This window comes from Penicillium mononematosum (genome assembly GCF_028829835.1).
Source record: "Penicillium mononematosum strain IBT 11891 chromosome Unknown utg000001l:1.0-4488741.0:1.0-4491989.0, whole genome shotgun sequence".
Lineage (NCBI taxonomy): Eukaryota > Fungi > Ascomycota > Eurotiomycetes > Eurotiales > Aspergillaceae > Penicillium > Penicillium mononematosum.
The window spans coordinates 1,017,202-1,039,194 of NW_026643271.1; the positions used below are offsets into that span (position 1 = coordinate 1,017,202).

A 21,993-nucleotide genomic window follows, 5' to 3' on the forward strand; every position below is an offset into this window, starting at 1 on the left:
AATTGGGTACCGTGTTGTGAGATGGGTGGCTCATGAACGAGACGCCCAAAGCGTGCTAGGTGGGCGATCTGTGTCAGCTTCCCCAAATTCCCCATAACGCTGGTAACTTTCCAGAATATTCAGTATCACACATTCCCTAGAGCCATGTCATTGTCCTCAGATGATATAGAGGCCGTCCTGCGAGCAGTCGACAAGGCCACAGAAGAATTGGGTTTTTGTCGCAACCGCGTTTGGGCGATAGCCAAGAGCCTACGAGGGGGTCCACGAGAATTCCCGAAGTTACTCCCTTCCCTTGAAGGTCAACCCCGCGAGACAAAAACGGAAGACCATCAGCTTTGCACGTTCGACTTCTGCGAGCAATCTCGAGTTAATTTCACTCTGGTGACGCAGCGTCACGAACCGCCTTGTGATGGAAACCGCTGTCCTCCTGTGAATTTTCCTTCAGATATTATAGAAGGCGCTGTCCGCGAGGAGCAACAAACCACAGCGTGGGATCTTCGGGGAACGAAAACTCTTCAACGCAACGAGCGGTATATGGCAATATCCCATGTATGGTCGGACGGTACTGGCGCCGGGAGTCAAGCCAGTGGTCATGTGAACAGCTGTTTGCTGGGGTTCTTTCGGGACTTTGCTCGGACATTCAACTGCGAGGGTATATGGTGGGATACAATCTGCATTCCAACACAGAAAGAGCTTCGCGAAAAAGCTTTAAAGCGCATGCAGCTAAACTACAAGGCCGCAGCAGTTACACTGGTCCATGATTGTTTTCTCAGAGAGTGCGAATGGCGCGATGCAGACTTGGCATGTTTTTACATCCTAATGTCCCCTTGGTTCAGCCGAGGCTGGACGGCATTGGAGTTGAAAATGTCCCAGAATGTTCAAATCATTTTCAAAGGTCCCAAGGGTCCGATCACCAAAGACCTTGACAAAGACATATTGCAGGCAAAGAGCACTACTACCAAGCATGAAGTCGCGAAAGATATACTCAAGAGACTTCGGGGGAGGAAGTTGACCGATTGGATCACCTTCTGGCCGTTCTCGGTCCACGCCACACATCTTGGCCGAGAGACATGGCGATCATTTCGGGGCTCATGATTGGAATCGAATTGCCAGAAAACTACGCTCATCAGAAGATTTATCAGGAGATTCTGCAGAAACTTGGCAAAATATCGCATGCGCATCTGTTCCACAATTCAGCGACCATGACGAATGGATACAACTGGTGTCCTACAAACATTTACGATCTTCCAGTTACGCTTTCAGCCAACACCCTCCAGATTGAAGAGAACGGGAATTTGTTCGGAGAGTGGAATATCATGTCTCTCGATCACATCAAAGATGAAAGCATTGTCTTAGGCCATGCCCATCCATTGATAGAAGGAAAGGTTCGCCTCGCCCAAAAGGAGAAAGACCAACATATGTTGCTGGTTGAGCCTGAATTCACCCTTGGCCAGACTAGGATAAGCAGAGGCCTGCTGGTCAAGCCTTCGCTTAGGCGTGAGAAGAACTATCTCGATTGTGTTTGTGATTATATCGGTCCAGTTTATTTCCATCCGCCATTGATCAGATCAGATATCCCAAATTTTGACCCGACGTTGTTATTCAAGGTTCACGTTGGAAACGACGAGACGACTCACAAGGGCAGCCATCAAAGCACCGAAAGGAGGCAGAGTGCCCAGAGCATGATCCAGGACATGAAGAATGGTTCACTACACCCGCAATACAGGAAACGGGAAAGTGATTTGAAAACATTTGACGTTACCGCATGGGACGAATTAAAATTATTGGCGGAGTTCAAAAAAGCTGCCGCTGATGGTGATTACGAAAACACCAAAGCTCTTCTGGAGAAGGTACGCGATCCGAACCACACAGACGAATCCGGGTGGTCTGCATTGCATCATGCCGTTTGGTCTGGCGAAACAAAAGTAGCCAAGCTGCTTGTCAAAAGGTTGAATCTTCAACAGCAGACTGCCCGTGGCGAGGAACCACTTCACCTCGCATCAGAACGCGGCAATAATGAACTGGTTCTCATGCTGCTCAAAGGATCCACTCCTAACTTGGCACGGAAAGATGGATTGAATGCCTTACACCTAGCGGCGATGGGGGGGCTTCACCGGAATCGTTGATGAAATCTTGAATGAGAACTGGGAAATCAACGCCACCGATCCTACAGGGCAGACTGCACTACATATGGCAGCGGATCGGGGCCGTGAGGATGTAGTGCATACCCTCACCAAGCAAAACGCCGATCATGGTCTAAAAGACAACAAAGACAGAACCGCTTTGTCCCTAGCGGTTTTCGGCGGCCACGAGAGCACTGCCAAATTACTCAGAAATGCAGGAGCGGATCCTAATGTCCACCAGAAGGGGATAACTCTGCTCCAGCAAGCAGGAATGTTGAACAACAACACAGCTATCAAAATACTCGGCGGCTTGGGGGCAGATCTCGACACACGGAATGGATTTAATGCGATTGAGCATGCGGCGTGGAACGGTCACGTTGAGATTATCGAGACACTTGTCCAACTTGAAGTGGATCTCGAAACCCGACATCAATTTAACCAAACTCCGCTTCATAGCGCGGCGGGCAACGGTCAGGTGAACGTTATCAAGACACTCGTTAAACTTGGAGCGGATCTCGAAGCGCAAAATAACCGGGGCTGGACTCCGCTTTATCTCGCGGCGATCAACGGTCAGGCGAACGCTATCGAGACACTCGCTAAATTTGGAGCGGATCCTAAAGTCCAAGATAATGTTGGCTGGACTCCGCTTCATCTCGCGGCGGATAATGGTCAGGTGAACGCTATCGAAACACTTGTCAGAGTTAATGCGGACCTTGAAGCCCAAGATAAATATAACCAAACTTCGCTTCATCTCGCGGCGAACAATGGTCAGGTGAACGCTATCGAGACACTCGTTAAACTTGGAGCGGATCTGGAAGCGCAAAATAACCGGGGCCGGACTCCTCTTCATCTCGCGGCGAACAATGGTAAGGTGAACGCTATCGAGACGCTCGCTAAATTTGGAGTGGATCTTGAAGCCCAAGATAGCTTGGGCTGGACTCCGCTTCATCTCGCGGCGGATAGTGGTCAGGTGAACGCTATCGAAACACTTGTCAGAGTTAAAGCGGATCTTGAAGCCCGAGATAAATATGACCAAACTTCGCTTCATCTCGCGGTGAACAGTGGTCGGGTGAACGCCGTCGAGACACTCGCTAAATTTGGAGCGGATCTTGAAGCCCAAGATAACCTAGGCCGGACTCCGCTTCATCTCGCGGCGGATAATGGTGAGGTGAATGCTATCGAGGCACTCGCTAAACTTGGAGCGAATCTCGAAGCGCAAAATACCTGGGGCCAGACTCCGCTTCATTTGGCGGAAGACGGTCGTCACGATCTCGCTATAAAGATACTGGGCGAGCTTATCAAAGCGAGACTGACTAAGGACAGTGACGTCGACATAGTCAATGAAAGCTAGGATGTAGGGAGGGAGAGGAGAAGCACATACTGAAGGCTGATGGGACACTGAGAGAGACCCGTATGAGGGGACAATGGGAGCACTTGCTGCATTTACGTTGGGAACGGCCAGGATATGTATCTACAAAGACTTTTTCTTGTTCCAACCGACTCGCTGCCGTTGATGACACGGAAAGAGCAGCCGCTAAAGTTATGGTATGGTGAATCATTTAATCAACCGAGCTCAAAGCTACCTAGGTAGGTCTCAAGGCACAGGGCCCCGCGGCTGTAAATTGATTTAGTCACTGATATTCCTCCATGGGTGGCCCGCCGGGAACACGGGCACTCCCGATGTCACCCGTGGACCGGTGTGGGGCGGCCCATAACAGCACGGTGGTACATCCCCAAGGTCCACTTCACACTTCCCAAGCGAGGCAGTGGCTCTCCTTCCATTCCGTTAACACAAGACGAGCATACAATCTCAAAGAGGCGTGAGCTAGACTGACATTTCCTTATCGCCGTTCCAACCATGGATGCCTTCTTCAAGGTTAAAAAGAACGAGGCTGGAAGTGACACGGACAGCCTTGGTGGCTGTGCTAAGTATCTCGACGAAATACTTTCACTTTCAAGGTAGTTAGCCGAAACCAGTGACATGGTTAATGCTGGCCTCCAGGTATTCACGGATGCCGGAAGTTCCACCGATAGCCCAACCAGAACGGTTGCCCGGGATTTTCTCCAGACCTATTTTTACATGAAGATAAAGGAGACGGCCAAGGTAAAGGTGGTGAAGGGTGGGTTTCTCGCCACTTATACAGCCTTCCAGATTACGTTACCGACCTCATTTAAGACAGCATCAAAGCAGTGAGGAACATTTCTCGATGGGCAGCCGCTCAAGAGGGGCACGCCACATTCCTACTGCGGTGACACATGGCTCGAAAAGGTCCCGAGGAGTGACGTGGCTTGGGATTCGAATGGGAATGATTTGATGGAACTTGATGTCGATGGGGTTACGTTGCATCCTGCTACATTTGAGGAAGTGCCAGCTTACAACAATACCTGTTTTGGACTAACCCGAACACGAACATACAAGAGACCACTGGCCTTGTTCCTTATTGGTCACCAGATTTGGCTTCATTTCTTTTTGACTCTGATTACGATGGGCGAACTTACTGCGCACCAGGAAATGGCGGCTTGGGAGCAACGCAAAACAAACAACGAAGCCCTCTACGATGACCTTCTGCCCTCTTGCTTTAGAATACGACCTGAATACCGAGGTTTTGGGAGAAAATAAGCCTTCAGCAAGGATGTCAATTACGAAGGTTATCCCGCGAAGCGCAACTCTCTACCATGAGCTCATCCACCTCGCCATTGGTACTGACAAAACACAAGATTACACTTGGAAGTTCTTGTCGGGTATGTTAGGTCAGACCAACGCTGATAACGTGAAGACAAATGGAGTAAGATGCAAACTGCGCTCAAGAAGCCCAATGGTACGCCGTCGAAGAAAGAAGAGGAAAAAACTGGGCAATATTGGGATGGGATGAAATATCAGGATATCATGCGCCAAAATCCTGAGACATTTGTCTTCTTCAGCATGGGGTATTGGTATTTTCTACAGACTACATGGAACAAGGATGCGCGGAAGCGGTGGAGCTTCGATACTGGTGCAGCCCGTCTCGTGGCGATATAGGCAAATGACGAAAATGGAAATGGACATTTTCTAGAAAGCGAAATCGACAAATTTGGTACACAATCACTGTTCAAAGTTTGACAGGGCCTTGAAAACTGTCTTTTTGCTTCTTTATTATATACAGTTGCATAGAAAGCGCTTTGGGACTTCACACTTGTCCTCGCTCGTTTTCACTTGTTTGTCGCTGGTTTGTCTCGTATAATTTTGTACGGCAGAATATGAAGTAAGATCGTGAGAGTTGCTCTATTAAGGGTATGAGGAATATAGTAGTAGTCGCTACCAATAGCAAAGAGTAAATTTCAAATCAAAAACAAAGACATTCAAGCAAGAGTGATTGGCTTGAAATCACAAAACTCTTCCTTCCATTCCAAGGCTCCGACGCTATCTAGGTTATCACCAAACTTCTCTAGTAGGGTTCTCGCGTCCCACATAAGATAGCCACTGTTAGAATATTTCCCAACATGCCTATACTCGGCGCTCTTTGCGTCCGTCCAGAAGTGCAGCCATAGCATCAACTGAGCTTCTTGGCCATGCACAAGCTCTGTTCCAATGGCCCATATCTTTAATGGAAGGTCGGTTTGACGACGCTTCACACCATGCCGCACACCGCCAATCCCTACAGCCGGTTCACGAATACCAATCAAATCCGAAATCTGAGTCTTCTGGGCATCGGTCACCGGTGCTAAAAAGGATATCCAGAACAATTCCACGTAAGAGCACGTTAACGCATCAAACCAGCTGGGGCCCACATAGTCGGAGCTCCTCTGCGAAAATGTCTCACGAGAGGACGTAGCTCTGATTCCTCTAGCCTCGAGGTTCTCCCGATAGAGCTGGGCGGAAGGCGAGGCCATGAATGCCCTCATATCCGAGGCTCTCTCCCATGCTTAGTGGCAGTTAGCGGGACGACCTTTGATCCCCGGTTGATACACAACTCACCTGTAACTACAAGAATTGTATCCGGGCGCTCCTGCACTCTTGCATACCCGGAACCCTCGTGCCCTGGGGCCCGAAGAAGTGGCTGAAAATGTCCAGCCCATTCGGTATCCAGCTCCAGTCCCTTGGAAACTTGAAACTCGGTCCAGATTAGGATTGCTTGGTCATTGAGGTCGTCAACCTGTGATCGATCTATAGTATCATCTCCCAAGGGCGCCATGACTGAAGAGGGTTGATTTGGATCTGAACAGAATTTTTGGAGAGAACGACTGCGGGCACTGGGGTTTTACAAAGGGCACTAGCGCTAGATAATCGTGCCAAGCCCACCAACACACTACCCGGTGTTGGTATGCACCACCAGATCCCGGATTTTCACCAGATACCGGATTTTCTAAAAACTAATACGGGAGCCGGGGGTGATGGGGGGAAGGGGCGGTGGTAGTCCACGGGTGTTCCTGTAGTTTTAGGTGTTATCGGGGCTGTGTTGTCCTTGGTCCGACCCCCAATTGGGCCTTAACCTTGGGCTTCCTCTACCCCCGAATGCTCCCGAACCTTAGGCACGGGTAGCACTCACCTTATCCCCTCATGGCGATATCGTATTTATGTTCGTCCATGGCCATAAACAATAATAAGACTTTTACTGAAGTGTAAAACTCGACCTCGCCGTATGCAGACTCCTACATGTAGAACCCAAAAAAATATTGTTACATTCTACACGATAATACGCATAATCAAACTAGACACGGCGTGTTTTCCCCTAATTTTTTGGACAGGCATAGGAATTCTGGTGACCCATGGATTCATCCCCGAGTTGTCTAAGGCTATTTGTAAGTCCATATGGGGGGATACTGTTAGGGACTACAAGCAGTAGGCACTAAAAATCAGAAGGGAGAGTGACATTTAGGAAGAGAGAGTAGCAAGCTCCAAAACAACTATCCACAACACAAAGGTATAGCCAGGGCACACGTATAGTCAGGGCGTGAAAACATATCACACTACTTCATGTATTTCGAGCCGACGATGCCTTCAAACTTCATCAGACATTGAAGATCTTCAGCGATGAACTGTCTCTAGAAAAGCAACCGTAAGAGGCATATTTATTCCACCTTAGCGGACCAGTTTGACACCGTGAAGGTAGACTTCGCGCCAGTGAATGGCTCTGTCCCAAATTGCACAGCTGGAGCAGGTGTAACACATTAGTATATTTCACGCTCTGGAACACGTGTATTTGGAATCACGTACTGATGAGGTTTTGGGTTTTGGCTGGGAATCCTTCCTTCTCAGTCAGGTAATCGAAAAACTCCTTGATGTCCCCGCTCCAAGATGTAATAGGGTTTGAAGCGACAAAGCTGTACGTCTTCTGCGAGCCATTGGCGCCACTCCAAAGCTCCCATTTGGTGCCCCCAACCGTAACCGTCGCAGTCTGGGAACCGATGGGTTGAACTGCGCCGTATCTAGCCAGCCTAGGTGTTTGATTTGGTTAGCAAGCAGCGAAAAGGAGAGATAGCCGCACATACCAAATCATGAGTTCATAGTCACCACTCCAAGTATCGTGGTTGATATCCGCTGCGGTGAAAAGGTCATACGCGACATCGGCGCGGATGTCGGTGTTGTCATAGTTCCACTTCACAGAACTGGGGATGCTGCTAATGTCGCTGACGGGCTGCTTCTTCAGGCCAACCAAGCCCGAGTTAGGGTAGCTCTTCACATTGTTCTCACCACCGGACCAGTTCCAAGTGGTGGACCATGAGACGCCCGAATCCGAGACGGATTTGACGGAAGCGCACTGAGAGCCACTTCCAGAATCCTTCCCCCAAAGATTGTTGCTGACACTGTAGGCGCCGCTTGAATGGGTACTGTATTGTTCACACAGTGTCTTTTCCTGAGCGAATGCAGCCGTAGCCAGCGCAATGACCAAAGAAGTTGTCTTCATCTTGAAAAGCAAGCGAACAATGTGTACTGTTGTGGGAATATATGTGAATGAATTGGGATGAAGTTTAACATCAGCGCGATATCTTCAAAGACTTTATAGCTAGTTGTAACAGTGGCCCTGATCAAGGTCAGACCCAAACTTCCTTTCTGATTTAGCCCACAAGTCCGATCATCAACAGAAAAAGCCCAGATTCGCCATAAGATCGACATTCATTAAGTTGAAGGACTCCATAATATAGATCATAAAACACCTGCATCCAAGTACGCACCAGATAGAAGCTCCTCTTTCGGAATCTCCGTGTCGCTAGAGGTTAAGGTAAACCTTTAGTGGGCCGCGCATTCCCATACAAAGTAATGGATCTGCGGATACCTTACCACTCAAGACTGGTATAGAATTAACATCATATGTTATACCAATCGAGATCTACATATGTCGTCCATATACGGCTTAGAGATTAGCTTCTTGAACAAAGTAGTATCTCTGAGTGGCCAATTCAACCCGTTCCTCAGGCCCTGCCGCAGTACTCCGTACGGAGCGGAGTAGAATCCTTCACTGTTACAGCTGGCGTCAAAGTCTCATCCTAATTACCCCTTGTCTCGCGCTTTTCCTTCTTTGGCATTATTGCTTGGAATTTATCTTCGTATTTCGGTTTTTTTTTTTCTGAGTCTCAATAGCGACCAATATCATTTCCTCTTTGTTCTCGCTATAGCCAGAACAGTGCGTTTTGTTGGCATGGATTGAATTGCTAGGGTAAATAGAGACTCTCCGAACATCAATACAAGCCCACGGCCCCTTCGTCCAGATAAAGTCACAGAAAGCTTGATTTTGTGCCAAGCGTTTAGGATTAGTGGTCAAGCTTCGATCTCTAATTAAAAGGAAGAGACTGATTTGGACAGTTGAACAAGCACCTACCAAGAGAAATAATGGTGGGACATTAGCTAGAGACATACAGCGGCCTTTGTCGAATTGTTCGTCTAGGGTAGATGAAAGGGATGTCGGATGCTATTGGTATTTTTATGCTATGTTAAGGAAAAGAAGAAAGCTATAGGCGTTAAAGTCTCGAAATGACAGCACCGAAGGCCGAGATTACGAGGGGACCCTGCATTAGCTTGTTATTCCTTAAAGCGTTTAGCCTACAACCCACCAGAACGGCCAGGGCTGCCACTGCAGATCCCTCTTCCGTGTCTATAGATGATACAGCCAGCGAAACAAACAACCGGATGGAGAATAGATTTGGGTCCAACTTGAAACCTTGAGATAACAGGAAGGATAATGCGACGAGAGCCCAATCGGGAAGTTGTAACATTTTTTTTCTCTACTACCAAGACCTTCGTCTTTATATACTCGAAGAAAGTGACTTAAAAATAATTGTGCGCCATGATTGGCTGATTGCATGAATACAACGTAAGGCTCACCGGGAAAAACCCCTGCTTTGACCCTTGACCTGAAACGTAGCCCGTTCCAAAACGGGGTTATGGGTATTTGGCTGAGATTAGCCTGATTAGACTGGCGCGAAGAACATCAAGTATGAAGATCAGTAAAGAATTACTCTACTCGGCATTTGATGGTGTTTAGACTGCCGTGTGAATTGTCAAATTCGGAAGCTCATTCCGGCTGAGATAGTGATCTAAGCAATTGAGTGCTGTAATTCATATGGGTTTAATTGATTTAGTTTAGTCTAGACCTTCGATGTAGAGGTCAAATATCAAGTCCGTCACCTGAATTGCCAAAGTGATTGAATGCGGGACGGGAAGGGTCACCTTTTTGATGTAAATCTAGTGGCGAAAGCAATGGCCCTGTCACACCACAGATATCCTAAATGACGCCAGACATATATCGACAAGCACATACACAAACGCGGGGCACTATAGGAGACCGAGGTATATCATATCCTGCTGTGGCGGTGGCTTCTTTAGGATTGCTAGGTGCTAAAGTGGGTAATATCGTCACATATCTCATTTTGGAGGGTCTATGGCTAGGGCGTGAAGCAGCTCTCACTACGTTTTCGAAACCGACAACGCTTTTCAACTGCAGTTCAAGATTGAAGACATCTAATGATGTTTCTCACCATGGAACTCGATGTAAGATTAGAAAGAACAACAGCTAACCATGGAATGTCGCTTTATATAATTGATTTTCCATTCTTTCCCCCGGCGGCGTTGGAATATAAGACTTGGTCGAACTGTGACGAGGCGGTCTCCCATGCGTTGTTTAGTTGAGATATATCTCCCGATTGAAATTAATAAGTTATCTTGGTATCTTCTAGTCGTTCATGACAATCTCTTTTGCAGAAATAAAGATGTAGCTTTTTTGTAGACCAGACCTCGATCAATGTTGAGTCTGCTACAATGACCCTCGGCTTCTTAATATAAAGAGCTTAGAGGAAACGTTGCACCAAAACCCCAAAGCATACCTAGGTACCTAGCCCAATCCACACACTCTATCCGAGGTTGATAACGATCGTTAACTTTAAGCTTAAAGCTCCCATGCTGTGTTGGACTTAGTAATATAAAAGCCATGGAGGACCGAAAAATAGAGCTATAGCTCTCGTAGATAAAAGAGTAGTATGCTATTAATTAATTCTATAAGAATTACATGCCAGTTGTGAGCCTCTGCCTATTGCCAGTCACCTCGAGTATATATATATCCCCACCATTGTCTTCCATGAATTCATCCCCTCGAAGCTCTATCCCCAATGGTAGGCACCAGCTTTGCCAATCCCAACCACCAACAAAGCGCATATTTGGGCCGAAGTAGCAATATAAGAAATTTGGTGAAGCCGTAGGACAGGGAAACCGTCACGATCGCCACAACAGAATCGAGCGAGTTGTGATTTGCGGCAAGCAACAAGTAACACCGAGGATCAGAATCTGGTGCACTATACTCCGTAACGAGTGGCAAAAAGCCAAACTCAATCACTGAGGACCTATGCGTTGGCTTGCGTTAGAGTCTTTGCAGGAACCTAGAGTGGTGGAGAAACAACAACCGGCCACAACATAAGTTAAATGTAAACTACATAGACATGGCTGCGAATTAGTGTTGGAGAATCCCCCTAGATGGGATGATTCTTTATGTCATGCAGACTGAGCCTTTGCTTTATCAGTTTGCTAGTCCTTTGTTAGTGCAGGCCCTTATAAAGGCCCTGTTTTGCTAGATTCCATAGCAAGAATCTCCCTGGTAGCACGTAGCCTCAAGAATTAGCCTTAGCCATAGATATCCCTTTCTTCGGAAAGCATGTTCGGCGAGGGCATAAAGGGGAAACGAAAACGTGTTTATCGACGCCATGAGTTGAAAAAGGCAATAAGAACATGCCACTTTGTTGCACTTACGACACATCCTGGCCCACATTGCCTTGGTGGCTGAGCCCAACCTTCGAATTACCCTCTGGTCAACAAGTACTGCGCGCGGTAATTTACCATGGACTCCAAGCCAAGGAAAAGACTTTGGAGGAATCTTCCTCATAATCGAACGTTATTCATTTATTAATTTGTTTATTTTTTGCAATAATTCTCTTCGGTTTCATAAGGGGTGAAATAAGAGCCTTGGGGTGGTCAACTACCAGTTGATACGACGGGTTCCAGTTGGGGGATACTCGAAAAAGAAGTACGGGATAGGATTACATCATTCCAACCTGTCAATACCATCTCTACCGGCTAGATTCTCTGTTAGCGCCCTATCAGGATTAGTTTTGAGGTCGGTATGGTTGAAGTAGTCGACTAGCTCAGCTAGGCTTAGTTCTGCAGCGGCCGGTTTAGTTGAGAGACAACCAAAATCTGCCATGCTTTTTCCTTTCCTTTTGGAAGACTATATCTATATTCTTTCTAGATATTATTACTCTGAATCATGCCCTGAGCCCTCCAGGGTTGGATATGTTGTTTTTCTAAGCTCCCTCCATCTATGGATGTGCGCCTCGGCCCGTCCTCGGCTCCTGACGGAAGAGGTGTGGGGCCATGCGTGACTCCCGCGAGGGTCTGTTACGCCATTGGCCCGGTCTTACATGCATCTTCAGTGATTATTCGCCTAATCCGGCTTAAGCTCGTCTTCTTGCAGACAGAAATATGCCTTTACTCATCACGACTGTATACCCAGGTTGGCAAATGCCAAGGCCGACGGCATGCCAAATCCAGCATATGTATGTTGTAGTGTTGCATCCAGCTGCAGATCCCACTCCTATACATGCTCACTTGCATACTCGGTTAATGGCTAGATCAAGTTAGAGGCAGGATCGGATTGGGGGCCAGAAAAGGGTATAAAATGCAGCGTCTTGACCTGGGAACATGTGGTATCCAGCTTCTCCAAGATCGCTTCTTTTCCGTTCAAACCGTCCATCATGCGTTTGTTTCCTGCCTTCCTGACCCTCGCCGCCATTGGCAGCGCCGCCGCCGCTCCCGGTGCTCTCCAGGCGAGAGAGGACCGCGTCGAGGTTGATGTTTGCACAGGCGTCAACTTGGCGGGCTGCATCAATGTTCCCGTCTGGACTCAGCATGATTGCCGTTAGTGACCACACCCAGGACCTAACACAACCTTTGAACCCTTCATCCTATGTAGCACCCATTGAAGTCAACCGGTATCAGTATCGCTAATTCACTTATTGCATACAGACAACTTGAACGGCAGTCCCGTCATGGACAATGTCCACTCGGTTAGAATCCCTAATGGATACCGTTGCCGCTTCTGGGAGTATGTGTCCTCCGCTTCTGTTTTGGTAGGGTGATTATAGCTGACTTGTGTTTTCTTTCCTCGTAGCTCGACTACTTGCAATGGCGGTGGTACAGGCGATATCCAAGCGCCGGGCAGCAATAACATCAACGGGGGCAACTTGAGCTCTATCAAGTGCTACAAGAACGCTAAATAAGCTGTGTTTGGGCTCTTTGAGGCCATCGATCAGTGAAGGACCTTAGAGAAGGGAAAGACTCGGACATTGTGGGGTCTAGTACTTTCTGCTGAGGTGGGTGCCGGGTAGACATATGGTTGACTTATTATTGAATGGAGGAGAATAAGACGCCGTGACAGGTCGGTATGGACCATTCCCCGCTTTGGATCAAGGATATATAAGTTGAAGAAACCCAATCGGGGCTTATTGCCTTTTCCCCATAAAATCTCGCTTTGGGCTGACAATTGAATTGCGCAGCTCCCCTTGAATGGTTGTAGGGATGTGCGTGCAAGTAATGAATGTCTGAAGAGAAAATAATTTATTTTATTTTCTCTGAATTATCTGAAGGATTTCTGGTACTCTGCGGACTTATTGTTATCCTCTCTTTGCATATAATGGATCCTAGATGCTCAATTGATGCTCGATTTCACCTTCTACTACTCAGTGTTGGCATTTACAGTAGTTGCCACAAATTCTACATCGCACCTGCTTTATTTCACAATTGCACTGATGCCAACATTTAGAGTGTTCTATACTCAACCCAACATGGCTCTATAACTCAGTTTCAGAGAGCAAAACATCCATTTGCCTTCGAACCCTTCCATCATGAAAAACTGGGACTACGGGAAGCTCGCCATTGCCACAGCCTCCATTCTCGGAATCCTCACACTTGGAGCGCTTATATACTTACTGGTGTGGTACGTTCGACGAAGGCTCCGCGTCCGGCGGCTTCGTCGCCAGGAGAATCAGAAGAATGACCAATTCAACCAGTCCACAGTGTCCCTAGCCGAAGACACAAGCCGGACGCTAGACGGCTTCCTCATGAAGGATATCCAGCCCGAGCGGAATTCAATCATTTTCAGCAGAAGCAGATCTCCATCCATCACCATCGTCATTGACGACGCAGACGATGCCGACCGCGACAAGTCTCCGCCTCAGCCTTATCCCACAGAACATTATACTGCAGCTTCTTCATCTGCAAATACGTACACCTCGACACCGATCTCGCCCCAAGAATCGGATCCTGATGACCCGCGATCAGATCAGACGGAGTGGAGCAGTTCGGGACAGCGTTCTTCAAGCACAACGCCAAGGGCATCCACCTCGTCGTCCGTTGTCCCAACGTCGCGATCATCCCAAATTTGGACTACGACCTCTGCTAGCACGCCGACGGAGCAGACTCAGATGAGCAGCTCGGGACAGCGCTCGTCAAGCTCCACGCCGAGAGCATCCATCCCATCCGTCGTCCCAACAGTTGGATCCTCCCAGGATTGGGCTACGACTTCTGCCGCGACTGAGACGGTTTCGCTTCTTAGTCGATCTTCGAACCATTCGCATAGCCCCCAAAGTCCCACTAGCCCAGTTGCCTCACGCAGACCACAGCTATATACACGTCGTTCAAATGCTTCTGCCTCCAGTGCAGGTATCTTGCAGTCCGCATCCCGCATGTTCAATGAGGCGGAGGCTTCTCGGATGGCTTACTCGAGAAATATCGATTCTGTTGGATCAAGGACTCCAACTTCCCCCGTTTCACCTGTGTTGGTGGACGTTTCAGCTGAAAACGATCGACCCCAATGGACCCCTGTTCCCCCAACGCCCTTTCCTCCCAGTCAGCTATGAACGTTGATGGCATACAGTGTGTTCTTTGCTTGGCCTTGTTCTCTTGGAAGTTGGTTCAAAGTCGATGAGGACGGACTGGGAATTGGCTCAGGATCCATCCGTGAATAGGACTATTGGACCATTGCCTTTGCTTTCCTCGCCGTTAATGTCTCTTGAAGTTAATGTTCCCGGAAGGGATTTCTTGTGACACCTCTTATGCATTATGTATAGTGTCCAAGTCTTTCCAATGCATATTCCTTTATTCATACAACTTCAATTTATATAGTTCACAGTATAGAGCGGTGTCAAAAGCGGTCTAAAATCAGTCACAGCTATAGACCTTCGCACCTGAGGCATCCAATGACAAGTATGGAAGGAGCCCTACAAGAGCGCTATCCTGCTCGCTTCTTTTTGTTTCTTCCCATCGTTCAACTCTTACATCCTCGTCTCCAGATTTGAAATCATATTTGATGGTATGTTGCTTGCCTGGCACAAAGCGCACTGACTGAATTTTATATCCAGGTACGAGGTCATTATTGATACATCTACCAAATCACCATGGCCATTCACCAAGTGAACCCCGCGCACTACCTCGCAGGCTACATGGTCCCTTGTTTGTACAAGGACCTCAGAGTCGGCAGTGGTCGCGTTATCCCCACGGAGTTTACTCCTCCGAGTCCAGAAGATACACCGCAGTCATTGTTCCCACACTGCCCTAAAGTCACAGCAACGGACCGAGTCCAGCGATTCATCCGTCTCAACCATGACAACCGATCCGTCGAGGACGAGTTCCTCATCTATACAGACGGCACATGCATGGATAACGGCAGACCGCACGCCAGGGCGGGTTGTTCATTCGTTTACAACGAGTCTACATCTGGTTTTGCACGCTTTCCTCTCGAGTACAAGGGGCCCACTGGCCAACAGCACCCATTGACAATCGACCGCGCTCAAGTCCGTGCCGTCGTTGCTGCTCTGCGGTACCGAGACTGGGCTGCGGATGGCTTCAGTCGTCTGATCATTGCGACGGACTCGGACTACGTGATCGACGGTATCACACGAGAGGCGTATGAATGGACCCAGTTTAATTGGATCACACGCGCCGGGGAACCAATCCGTAATCGGGATCTTTGGGAGTGTCTGCTCGGAGAGGTGGAAATGTGGGCGGAGAGGGGAATGAGCATTCAGTTCTGGCGGATTCCTAGAGAGTCGAACATGAAGGCGGATCGTCATGCCAAAGAAGCTGGGTTTATGGAAAGACATCGTGAGTTTACCGATCTGGCTGGTATCAGCAATGTTTCGATCTAGAAGCAGACGATTCACTGCTGTACTGGGACTCGTGACATGCCGAAGGAAAGGAGGAAGAATCAACTGGGACACGAAGGATGAAGGCCCCGTCCCCATCAGAAAGCGAAACGAAACCAACGCGACAAATGCATGAACCCAGTCTCTTGGGTATTAGTTCTATATATCTTAATCAATCATCAGTCCTTTCAAGCCAGATGACGAGCTTATACAGCCTTGGTATGCCGCTTTGAGTAGTCTACTTGGTGGGGTTCTTGGTAGTCCTTTTGGTAATCTGTTTTAGTAGTCTTATAGCGCATTAAATGGCTGATTGATAATGTGAGTTGCATCCACGGATATCTCCACGCTATATACCCAAGGTTGGCTTATATACTATGCCCACGTCTCTCACTTATCTACTTGGGCGGCTGTGTGGCGTAGCTCGTAGAAACGATATACAACTTCCAAGATAACAAGAAAATCAATGATCGTTACATTTCATTGGATTGTCTCTGAGCTACAAGAAAAACACAAAAAAGGGAAAGTCCCACCTCCACGCGCCTCGCTATTCCAGTCTGGAGACGCTTCAGACATAACACCGACAAAGATTAAAAACAACAAATACAGAAGCAAAGTTCTCGAACACATGTCCGCCATGAGATGTACAGGTAGGAAATGAGAGCTGACAACAAAGAAAACATACAAGTCCTTGAAATCTATCCGGATATAATCATCTTCATCTTCATGCATTCATATCGCGCACACTGCGTAGGCACCGTTCAAGGCGTTTGCCGCGCTCCTTTTCGCGGACAAGGGTATCCTTGACAAAGGTTCGGATGGCCTCGCGGCCGACCCTTTCCCGCCATGAGGTCCAGCCAGCGAGTTCGCCAACGACAACATCCTTGTTCCACGAGACCTCCTTTGCTAGCCGAGTAGACTCGGATTCGCCATCGCGAATCTTTTGTTCAAGGTCTCGGACGGACTTTTGGCGAGACTCCTCGAAGCCTGGCAGGTTTAGATTGAATTTGCGGGGGAGGGAGGAGGAGAGGAGCGAAGAGCGAGAGCGAGAGATATGGCGGTTTGTTGATGAGAGGGAGGACATAAGGGTCAGCGGACGGGATAGAGAGATGAGGATTGCGGCCGTTGTGTTGTCAATAGAGGAAATAGCTGCCAAGTACTGGAGGAGAGAGGGAGGAATCCGACCTAGAGGTCGATAGGTAGGTGGCGTAACGAGCAAAGGCCTCGATATGTGAGACCGGAAGTGCATTGGTGGGCGCTCGGAGTGTAGCAAGAATAGATGAGCATATCATCACCGCATCAGCCAGATCTGATGTTCCATTCTGTAGCGCGTATCCTCGACGAATCAGGGAACGCGTGTTGACGTGTACACCACGCACCATGTCCTGCGCGTGGGTGATAAACTGCTCTGTGTCGCGCATGCCCTCCATTGAGACTGGCGCATATTCATCCGCGATGGTCTCTGCGAGCACGGCAGCCTTGCTGTACGATCGGTCTGCAACCATCTCAGGCTGAAGTTCCGGAACGAGGAAGAACTCCCACAGCATTTCGTGGGTTGAAAAGGTTGGATGGGCGAGAAGGGTCTTCAGGAACCGGTCCAGTCTTTCTTGGAGATCATGGAGCACGGACCGCGATGGCTTCGAGTGGATCTGGAATGGATTCCGGAAATCCGAGAGAGACGGCATATAAGATGCTGGATGTTCCACTGCAAGCCATTTAGCCAGATTCTCGAAGTCGGAGAAATTCCGGCGACAAGTCGTAACGGTGTATGTTGTCGATCCGGGCCGCGACGATGTCACAGATTCGGTTGGAGGAAACGGCGCGCCAGATTTGAGAATGAAGCGCACGGTTGCATCCTCGACAAAGTACGACCGCACGACTGTTGTGACACGACCCGAGGGATCTCCACAGGCCGATGGAGGATGGGACAACAAGATCAAATCGTCAATGCGATTTCGCACCTCATCATCCTTGGCCAATTCCACAGCTGTCAAACCACGGGCTTCTTTGACATGGACGTCGACTCTTGGGTCTCAGGAAGAGAATGCGAACTTGGTCAACTCGCCCGTACTTGCTGGCCATCATTAATGGGGTAAATCTCTTGTCATTAGTCGCATTAGGATCGCAATCGCTGTCCTGCAATATGCGCCGGGTAATCTCAGGGTCACCAACAATATGTAGCAGTGTATTCCCCTTCGTGTCGACATGATCGTCAAGCTGAAGTGGTTTGTTGTCACCTTGTGCCCATTGCGCTGCAGTCAAAGCGGCTTGAACCATTGATTTGTATTCCGGATGATCATACGACCGACAGAGTGCAAAGAGCGGTGTTTGTCCATGCTTGTCTCGTTGTCGCCATGGGATGATGCTACCAAGTCTCCCTAGGAGCGAGGGTGTGCTGAAAAGATAATGAGCAACAGTGCGACCGTGGACGTCGGATTTGGTCAAGTAGGACGCAACCACACTTGTATCTGTCTTTGCAAATAGGAAGTCCAGGAGAATCTTGACTATCTCAGTGTGTGCGAGCTGCACCGCAGCGTTTAATAGCGTGGTCCCATCGGCGTTGGTGTCTTGGATGATTTCTTCCAAGGGGTAGTATTCTTCTAGAGTCAACAGATACTTCAAAGCCTCGGGCTGACGGGCCTCCACTGCCATCATCGGTATGGAATGACCAGCAGGGTCTTGGGTTTTTGTCAAGGTCTCTATCGAGTTGTCACCTTCAATGCCACTGGCCATGGATCCGAGGGTTGCAGTCCGGGAGATGAATGAGACGGCTGATGATTCTGATAGGCTGCGAACGTCCATTGAGACCTTCTTGATTGGACGGTGCGGGTGAGATTCTTGGACAACGGAAAGATCATCCCATGTTTGGAATGGGAACACATGGGATAGCGGCGGTGCATCGACAACAGCTTCATCCAGGTATGAGTCGCCATTCGTATGACTCGTGTAAGAGTGCCCGAGAGGGAGATCATCTAGCTCATCAGATTCATCTGTCTGGAACAGTACAGATTTTCGCTCCGGTTCCGGTGGAGTCGTGTCGTCTATTGTTTCATGATCTTCGTTTGGTTCCAGTATGGACTTCATATCCGATATCCTGCCAGCCTTTGTTGCTTGCCACAAGCGTCTGTTCCGGACACTGGCACGCCGTAATCCGGCGGAATCGGTCACGAGATACATCAAAACAGCTTCAAATGTACTCAAGGCATATCCCATCTCGCCATTATCCACGTCATCGATGTAAATAAAGTGCTGCATGTACAACAATCGAGCTTGGAGATGCCGTATTTGAGAACGAATGACAACAACAAGCAACAACGACACCAAGACATCGGCGTTGATCGTGACAGAGGGAGTTCCCTTCTCAGATGCCGAGCCGTCCATCTGATCATAACTTCCAGGGAAGGAGATAACCTTCACTGTTTCAAGGAGAGTGTTCAGCATATCATGGGGACAACGAGCGTCATTGATCTTTCGAAATTCTTCAACGGCCCGCCCAAGGCGGCGAATAAGTTCTCGTTTCCCATCACGTCCACCTTCAACAGAGATTCCGACCTGAGACACATCAATGCTCTCCATCTGGCGAATGCGGGAATCCAGCTCTGTGTCCTCTGGCTGGCGGAATGAACAAAGACGGGGGAAAAGCAGTGGCTCGTGAACTTGCTCGGCGACATAACGTTCTATTAGTCGCTCTACTAGAGGACCGGTGAGATCAGTAGTCGCGCCAAGCAACGATAATTGCTGCTTGTCAACGAGGCGGAAAAGATCAATGGCAGCAGTCACCGCGGTTTCTAAGCTTCGACGCATGAGATCTTCGTCGTCCTCGAAATATTCCTCGGAGTTGAACGGCAATCGTCCTCTGCTGCGCGACGACCAGCTGCGAATGGAAGAGCTTTCGTCTGTCCAAGACTCGGCGCGGGACAACTTGTGGGTGCGTTCACTGCCGGATGCAGATGGCGACCGTGAAGGAGGAGGTGGTAATGGTTTACCAAGTTCTTTCCCAAACTCTTTGAACAATCGTTCCAGGCCCGGATGCATCTGTCTGGCAATCATCGGATAATTGGCTAGCAGCTCCCCAAAAGTTTTGATCTCTTGTTTTGGCGGCGTCCCAATTGAATCTCCGTTTCCATGTTTCTTGTCCGGCCTAGTTTGCCCGAGGACGCTGGTATCGGTTCCAGGGACCGCGGCTGGTAAGATCTTCGTGGGGTCATATGTTCCGATCAACGGGCGAGAGATGTAGTAAATCAGCCATGGGCGCGATTCATTGGACGGGCTGTAGTATAGCACGTCGGAGAATAGTTGAGCTTGTGTGAGTGACTTGAATCCTGATGGAAATGACCGGTGTTAGTTAATATAGTTGGGCGAGCGCATTCACCAGCAAGTGCTCTCACCTTTGTTGCTGTACACTGAATTGTCCTTGATGATCACCGTCCTCCCATTGAATGTGGTAACCTGCTTCGCTTTTCCTCGATTTTCTCGCACATTATTTTCCTCTTTGGAATTCGCAGAGCCAGTATGGATTGGGATGCGGAGCACATGGCTCCCTAGAAACTCTTCTGACGCGCAAAGGTCGGAGTATAGCAGGTTGGTCTCCCGGTCGCGTGAACCGATGAGAGACTCTGTCGTTGGAACTAGCAAGACCTGAGGTGCACATGCGACATCAATTAGCCACTCCGGTTGATCCGACAACAGGTTCACGGGCTCCACCTACATGATTCTCGACCGGTATACACTGGCCCGGGACGGTGCTTCGAAAGAAGGCACGGAGGAAAGGGTTTAGAGGGTGCATCCAAACGGTTTTGGATGGCCCAGTCGAAAGACTCCAGCAATCATCAAGCCGTCCGTATCAAAGCTCCGCAGCAGGGGATATGTGCGCTGTAAGAGTTCGCGGGGAAGGGCTCGCACCCAACAGGCAGCAGCGCAATATGAAGTCAGAATGGGTCGTTGGATTTAATGGACAGAGTTGCAAATAAGCTTGAACAAAAGCACAATGCTAGGTCGCCGAAAACAAGAAGCCACAAAGATAAAAGTTGAAGTAGAAGCTCATGTTGTCGCGGGTGAATCCAGAACGTGATCGACAAGCTGATGGGCGCTATACCGCATTGGGTAATTCTTCCAATACGCTCCGACCTGGGCTCTTAGACATGAAGATTCCCTAATTTCCTAAAAATAGCTTATCATAGCAAGAAACCATGCACATCGGGACTGGTGTCCATTTACAGGGGCATTGCAGGTGAAGATGTAATCCTGTCATGATATTTCTAATATACAGAGAATAGATGGCGACAGGCATGCCATTAGATAAAAAGACAAAAAGGACAGCCGAGGTCTCTCCGCACAATGCAATCCAGTACAGCTGTGATGCACACAAGCTGCCAATCCAAAACAAAAACATAGTTCCTCCTCTAGAGGGAACTCAACCCAGTCTACGCACGTGTCTGCTGCGAGTACCACCAAACTTGAGTCGAGTGGAGTCGGTCACTCGCGCAACAAGCCCCCGGAGGTGTCGTCCTTCGTGGCCCAGCAAGACCTTTGTGAACGCATCGCGACCCTTTCCAAACCCACGGTACACGACCTCCAACCGCTCGATCTCCATCAGAAAGCCCTTTTCCTGAATCTGATTCATGACATGAGCGGACAGTTGGTATGCCGGGTCAAAGCCGGAGCGACCAGCTTTGCGGAAACCGATCTGACCGCATCCGAGAGACAGAAGGGGGCTGCCATTTGGTCGTGTCAAGGTGAGGATTGTGTTGTGCTTGTGGCAGTAGACGTGCAGGTGGTGGGGAGGAGCTCGGTCGGCGTAGGGATTCTTGATCATGTCGGCTTCGAGGCTTTCGGCCATCCTGGAGTAGTCAGAGCTACCGCGCGAGGACGGTGCGCCTGATCTTTTGCCCTGCATCATTTGTGTGATTGCAGAAAGCGGCGATGACGAACCGGAAGGTGACTCGGGTTCTCGATTTAGCATCTGGTTCTCAATGTCGCTTCCATCGTTGCGCGCAAAGCAGGTCCTTTGGTGGGAGAATGGACGTGTGATGCTCAAGGAGGAGATTCGAGGCTGAGCTTGGCGGGATACCGAAGGCAATGCCTTGGTCAACTTGCTCATCGAAAAGGAGCTCATGGTGATGATTGGAATTTGCAGAGACAAAGGACGGATATCAAATGATGAGACCAGCACTTTATTATAAACAGCTGATCAATTGAACACAAATCGGCC

The 21,993-nt window shown here is 48.9% G+C and overlaps 9 protein-coding genes across 9 annotated transcripts; 6 read left to right on the forward strand and 3 right to left on the reverse strand.

Moving 5' to 3' along the window:
• Nucleotides 1–144: 144 nt before the first annotated feature.
• On the forward strand, nt 145–1,095 carry N7519_000374 (uncharacterized protein; the record flags this gene model as incomplete). Its single annotated transcript, XM_057287153.1, has 1 exon — nt 145–1,095. One exon carries the CDS (start codon nt 145–147, stop codon nt 1,093–1,095), a length of 951 nt encoding a protein of 316 aa, XP_057153236.1.
• N7519_000375 (ankyrin repeat domain-containing protein) lies at nt 1,071–3,474 on the forward strand (the record flags this gene model as incomplete). Its single annotated transcript, XM_057287154.1, has 2 exons — nt 1,071–2,024; nt 2,095–3,474. The coding sequence occupies 2 exons, from the start codon at nt 1,071–1,073 to the stop codon at nt 3,472–3,474; spliced, it is 2,334 nt and encodes a 777-aa protein (XP_057153237.1).
• An 846-nt stretch (nt 3,475–4,320) lies between these two features.
• On the forward strand, nt 4,321–5,142 carry N7519_000376 (uncharacterized protein; the record flags this gene model as incomplete). Its single annotated transcript, XM_057287155.1, has 2 exons — nt 4,321–4,726; nt 4,901–5,142. Coding segments are annotated over 2 exons (648 nt in total), but the record flags the coding sequence as incomplete, so codon positions are not given.
• A 320-nt stretch (nt 5,143–5,462) lies between these two features.
• On the reverse strand, nt 5,463–6,295 carry N7519_000377 (Dimeric alpha-beta barrel; the record flags this gene model as incomplete). The annotated part of the gene is made up of 2 exons (XM_057287156.1): nt 5,463–6,025; nt 6,079–6,295. 2 exons carry the CDS (start codon nt 6,293–6,295, stop codon nt 5,463–5,465), a joined length of 780 nt encoding a protein of 259 aa, XP_057153239.1.
• An 877-nt stretch (nt 6,296–7,172) lies between these two features.
• On the reverse strand, nt 7,173–8,008 carry N7519_000378 (glycoside hydrolase family 12 protein; the record flags this gene model as incomplete). The annotated part of the gene is made up of 3 exons (XM_057287157.1): nt 7,173–7,252; nt 7,318–7,538; nt 7,593–8,008. The coding sequence occupies 3 exons, from the start codon at nt 8,006–8,008 to the stop codon at nt 7,173–7,175; spliced, it is 717 nt and encodes a 238-aa protein (XP_057153240.1).
• Nucleotides 8,009–12,338: 4,330 nt separating this feature from the next.
• On the forward strand, nt 12,339–12,863 carry N7519_000379 (uncharacterized protein; the record flags this gene model as incomplete). Its single annotated transcript, XM_057287158.1, has 3 exons — nt 12,339–12,501; nt 12,610–12,688; nt 12,755–12,863. The coding sequence occupies 3 exons, from the start codon at nt 12,339–12,341 to the stop codon at nt 12,861–12,863; spliced, it is 351 nt and encodes a 116-aa protein (XP_057153241.1).
• Nucleotides 12,864–13,487: 624 nt separating this feature from the next.
• Nucleotides 13,488–14,501, forward strand: N7519_000380 (uncharacterized protein; the record flags this gene model as incomplete). Its single annotated transcript, XM_057287159.1, has 1 exon — nt 13,488–14,501. One exon carries the CDS (start codon nt 13,488–13,490, stop codon nt 14,499–14,501), a length of 1,014 nt encoding a protein of 337 aa, XP_057153242.1.
• A 537-nt stretch (nt 14,502–15,038) lies between these two features.
• On the forward strand, nt 15,039–15,788 carry N7519_000381 (uncharacterized protein; the record flags this gene model as incomplete). Its single annotated transcript, XM_057287160.1, has 1 exon — nt 15,039–15,788. The coding sequence occupies one exon, from the start codon at nt 15,039–15,041 to the stop codon at nt 15,786–15,788; it is 750 nt and encodes a 249-aa protein (XP_057153243.1).
• A 718-nt stretch (nt 15,789–16,506) lies between these two features.
• On the reverse strand, nt 16,507–21,897 carry N7519_000382 (putative VPS9 domain protein; the record flags this gene model as incomplete). Its single annotated transcript, XM_057287161.1, has 5 exons — nt 16,507–16,967; nt 16,996–17,807; nt 17,854–20,104; nt 20,171–20,420; nt 21,214–21,897. The coding sequence occupies 5 exons, from the start codon at nt 21,895–21,897 to the stop codon at nt 16,507–16,509; spliced, it is 4,458 nt and encodes a 1,485-aa protein (XP_057153244.1).
• Nucleotides 21,898–21,993: the final 96 nt, after the last annotated feature.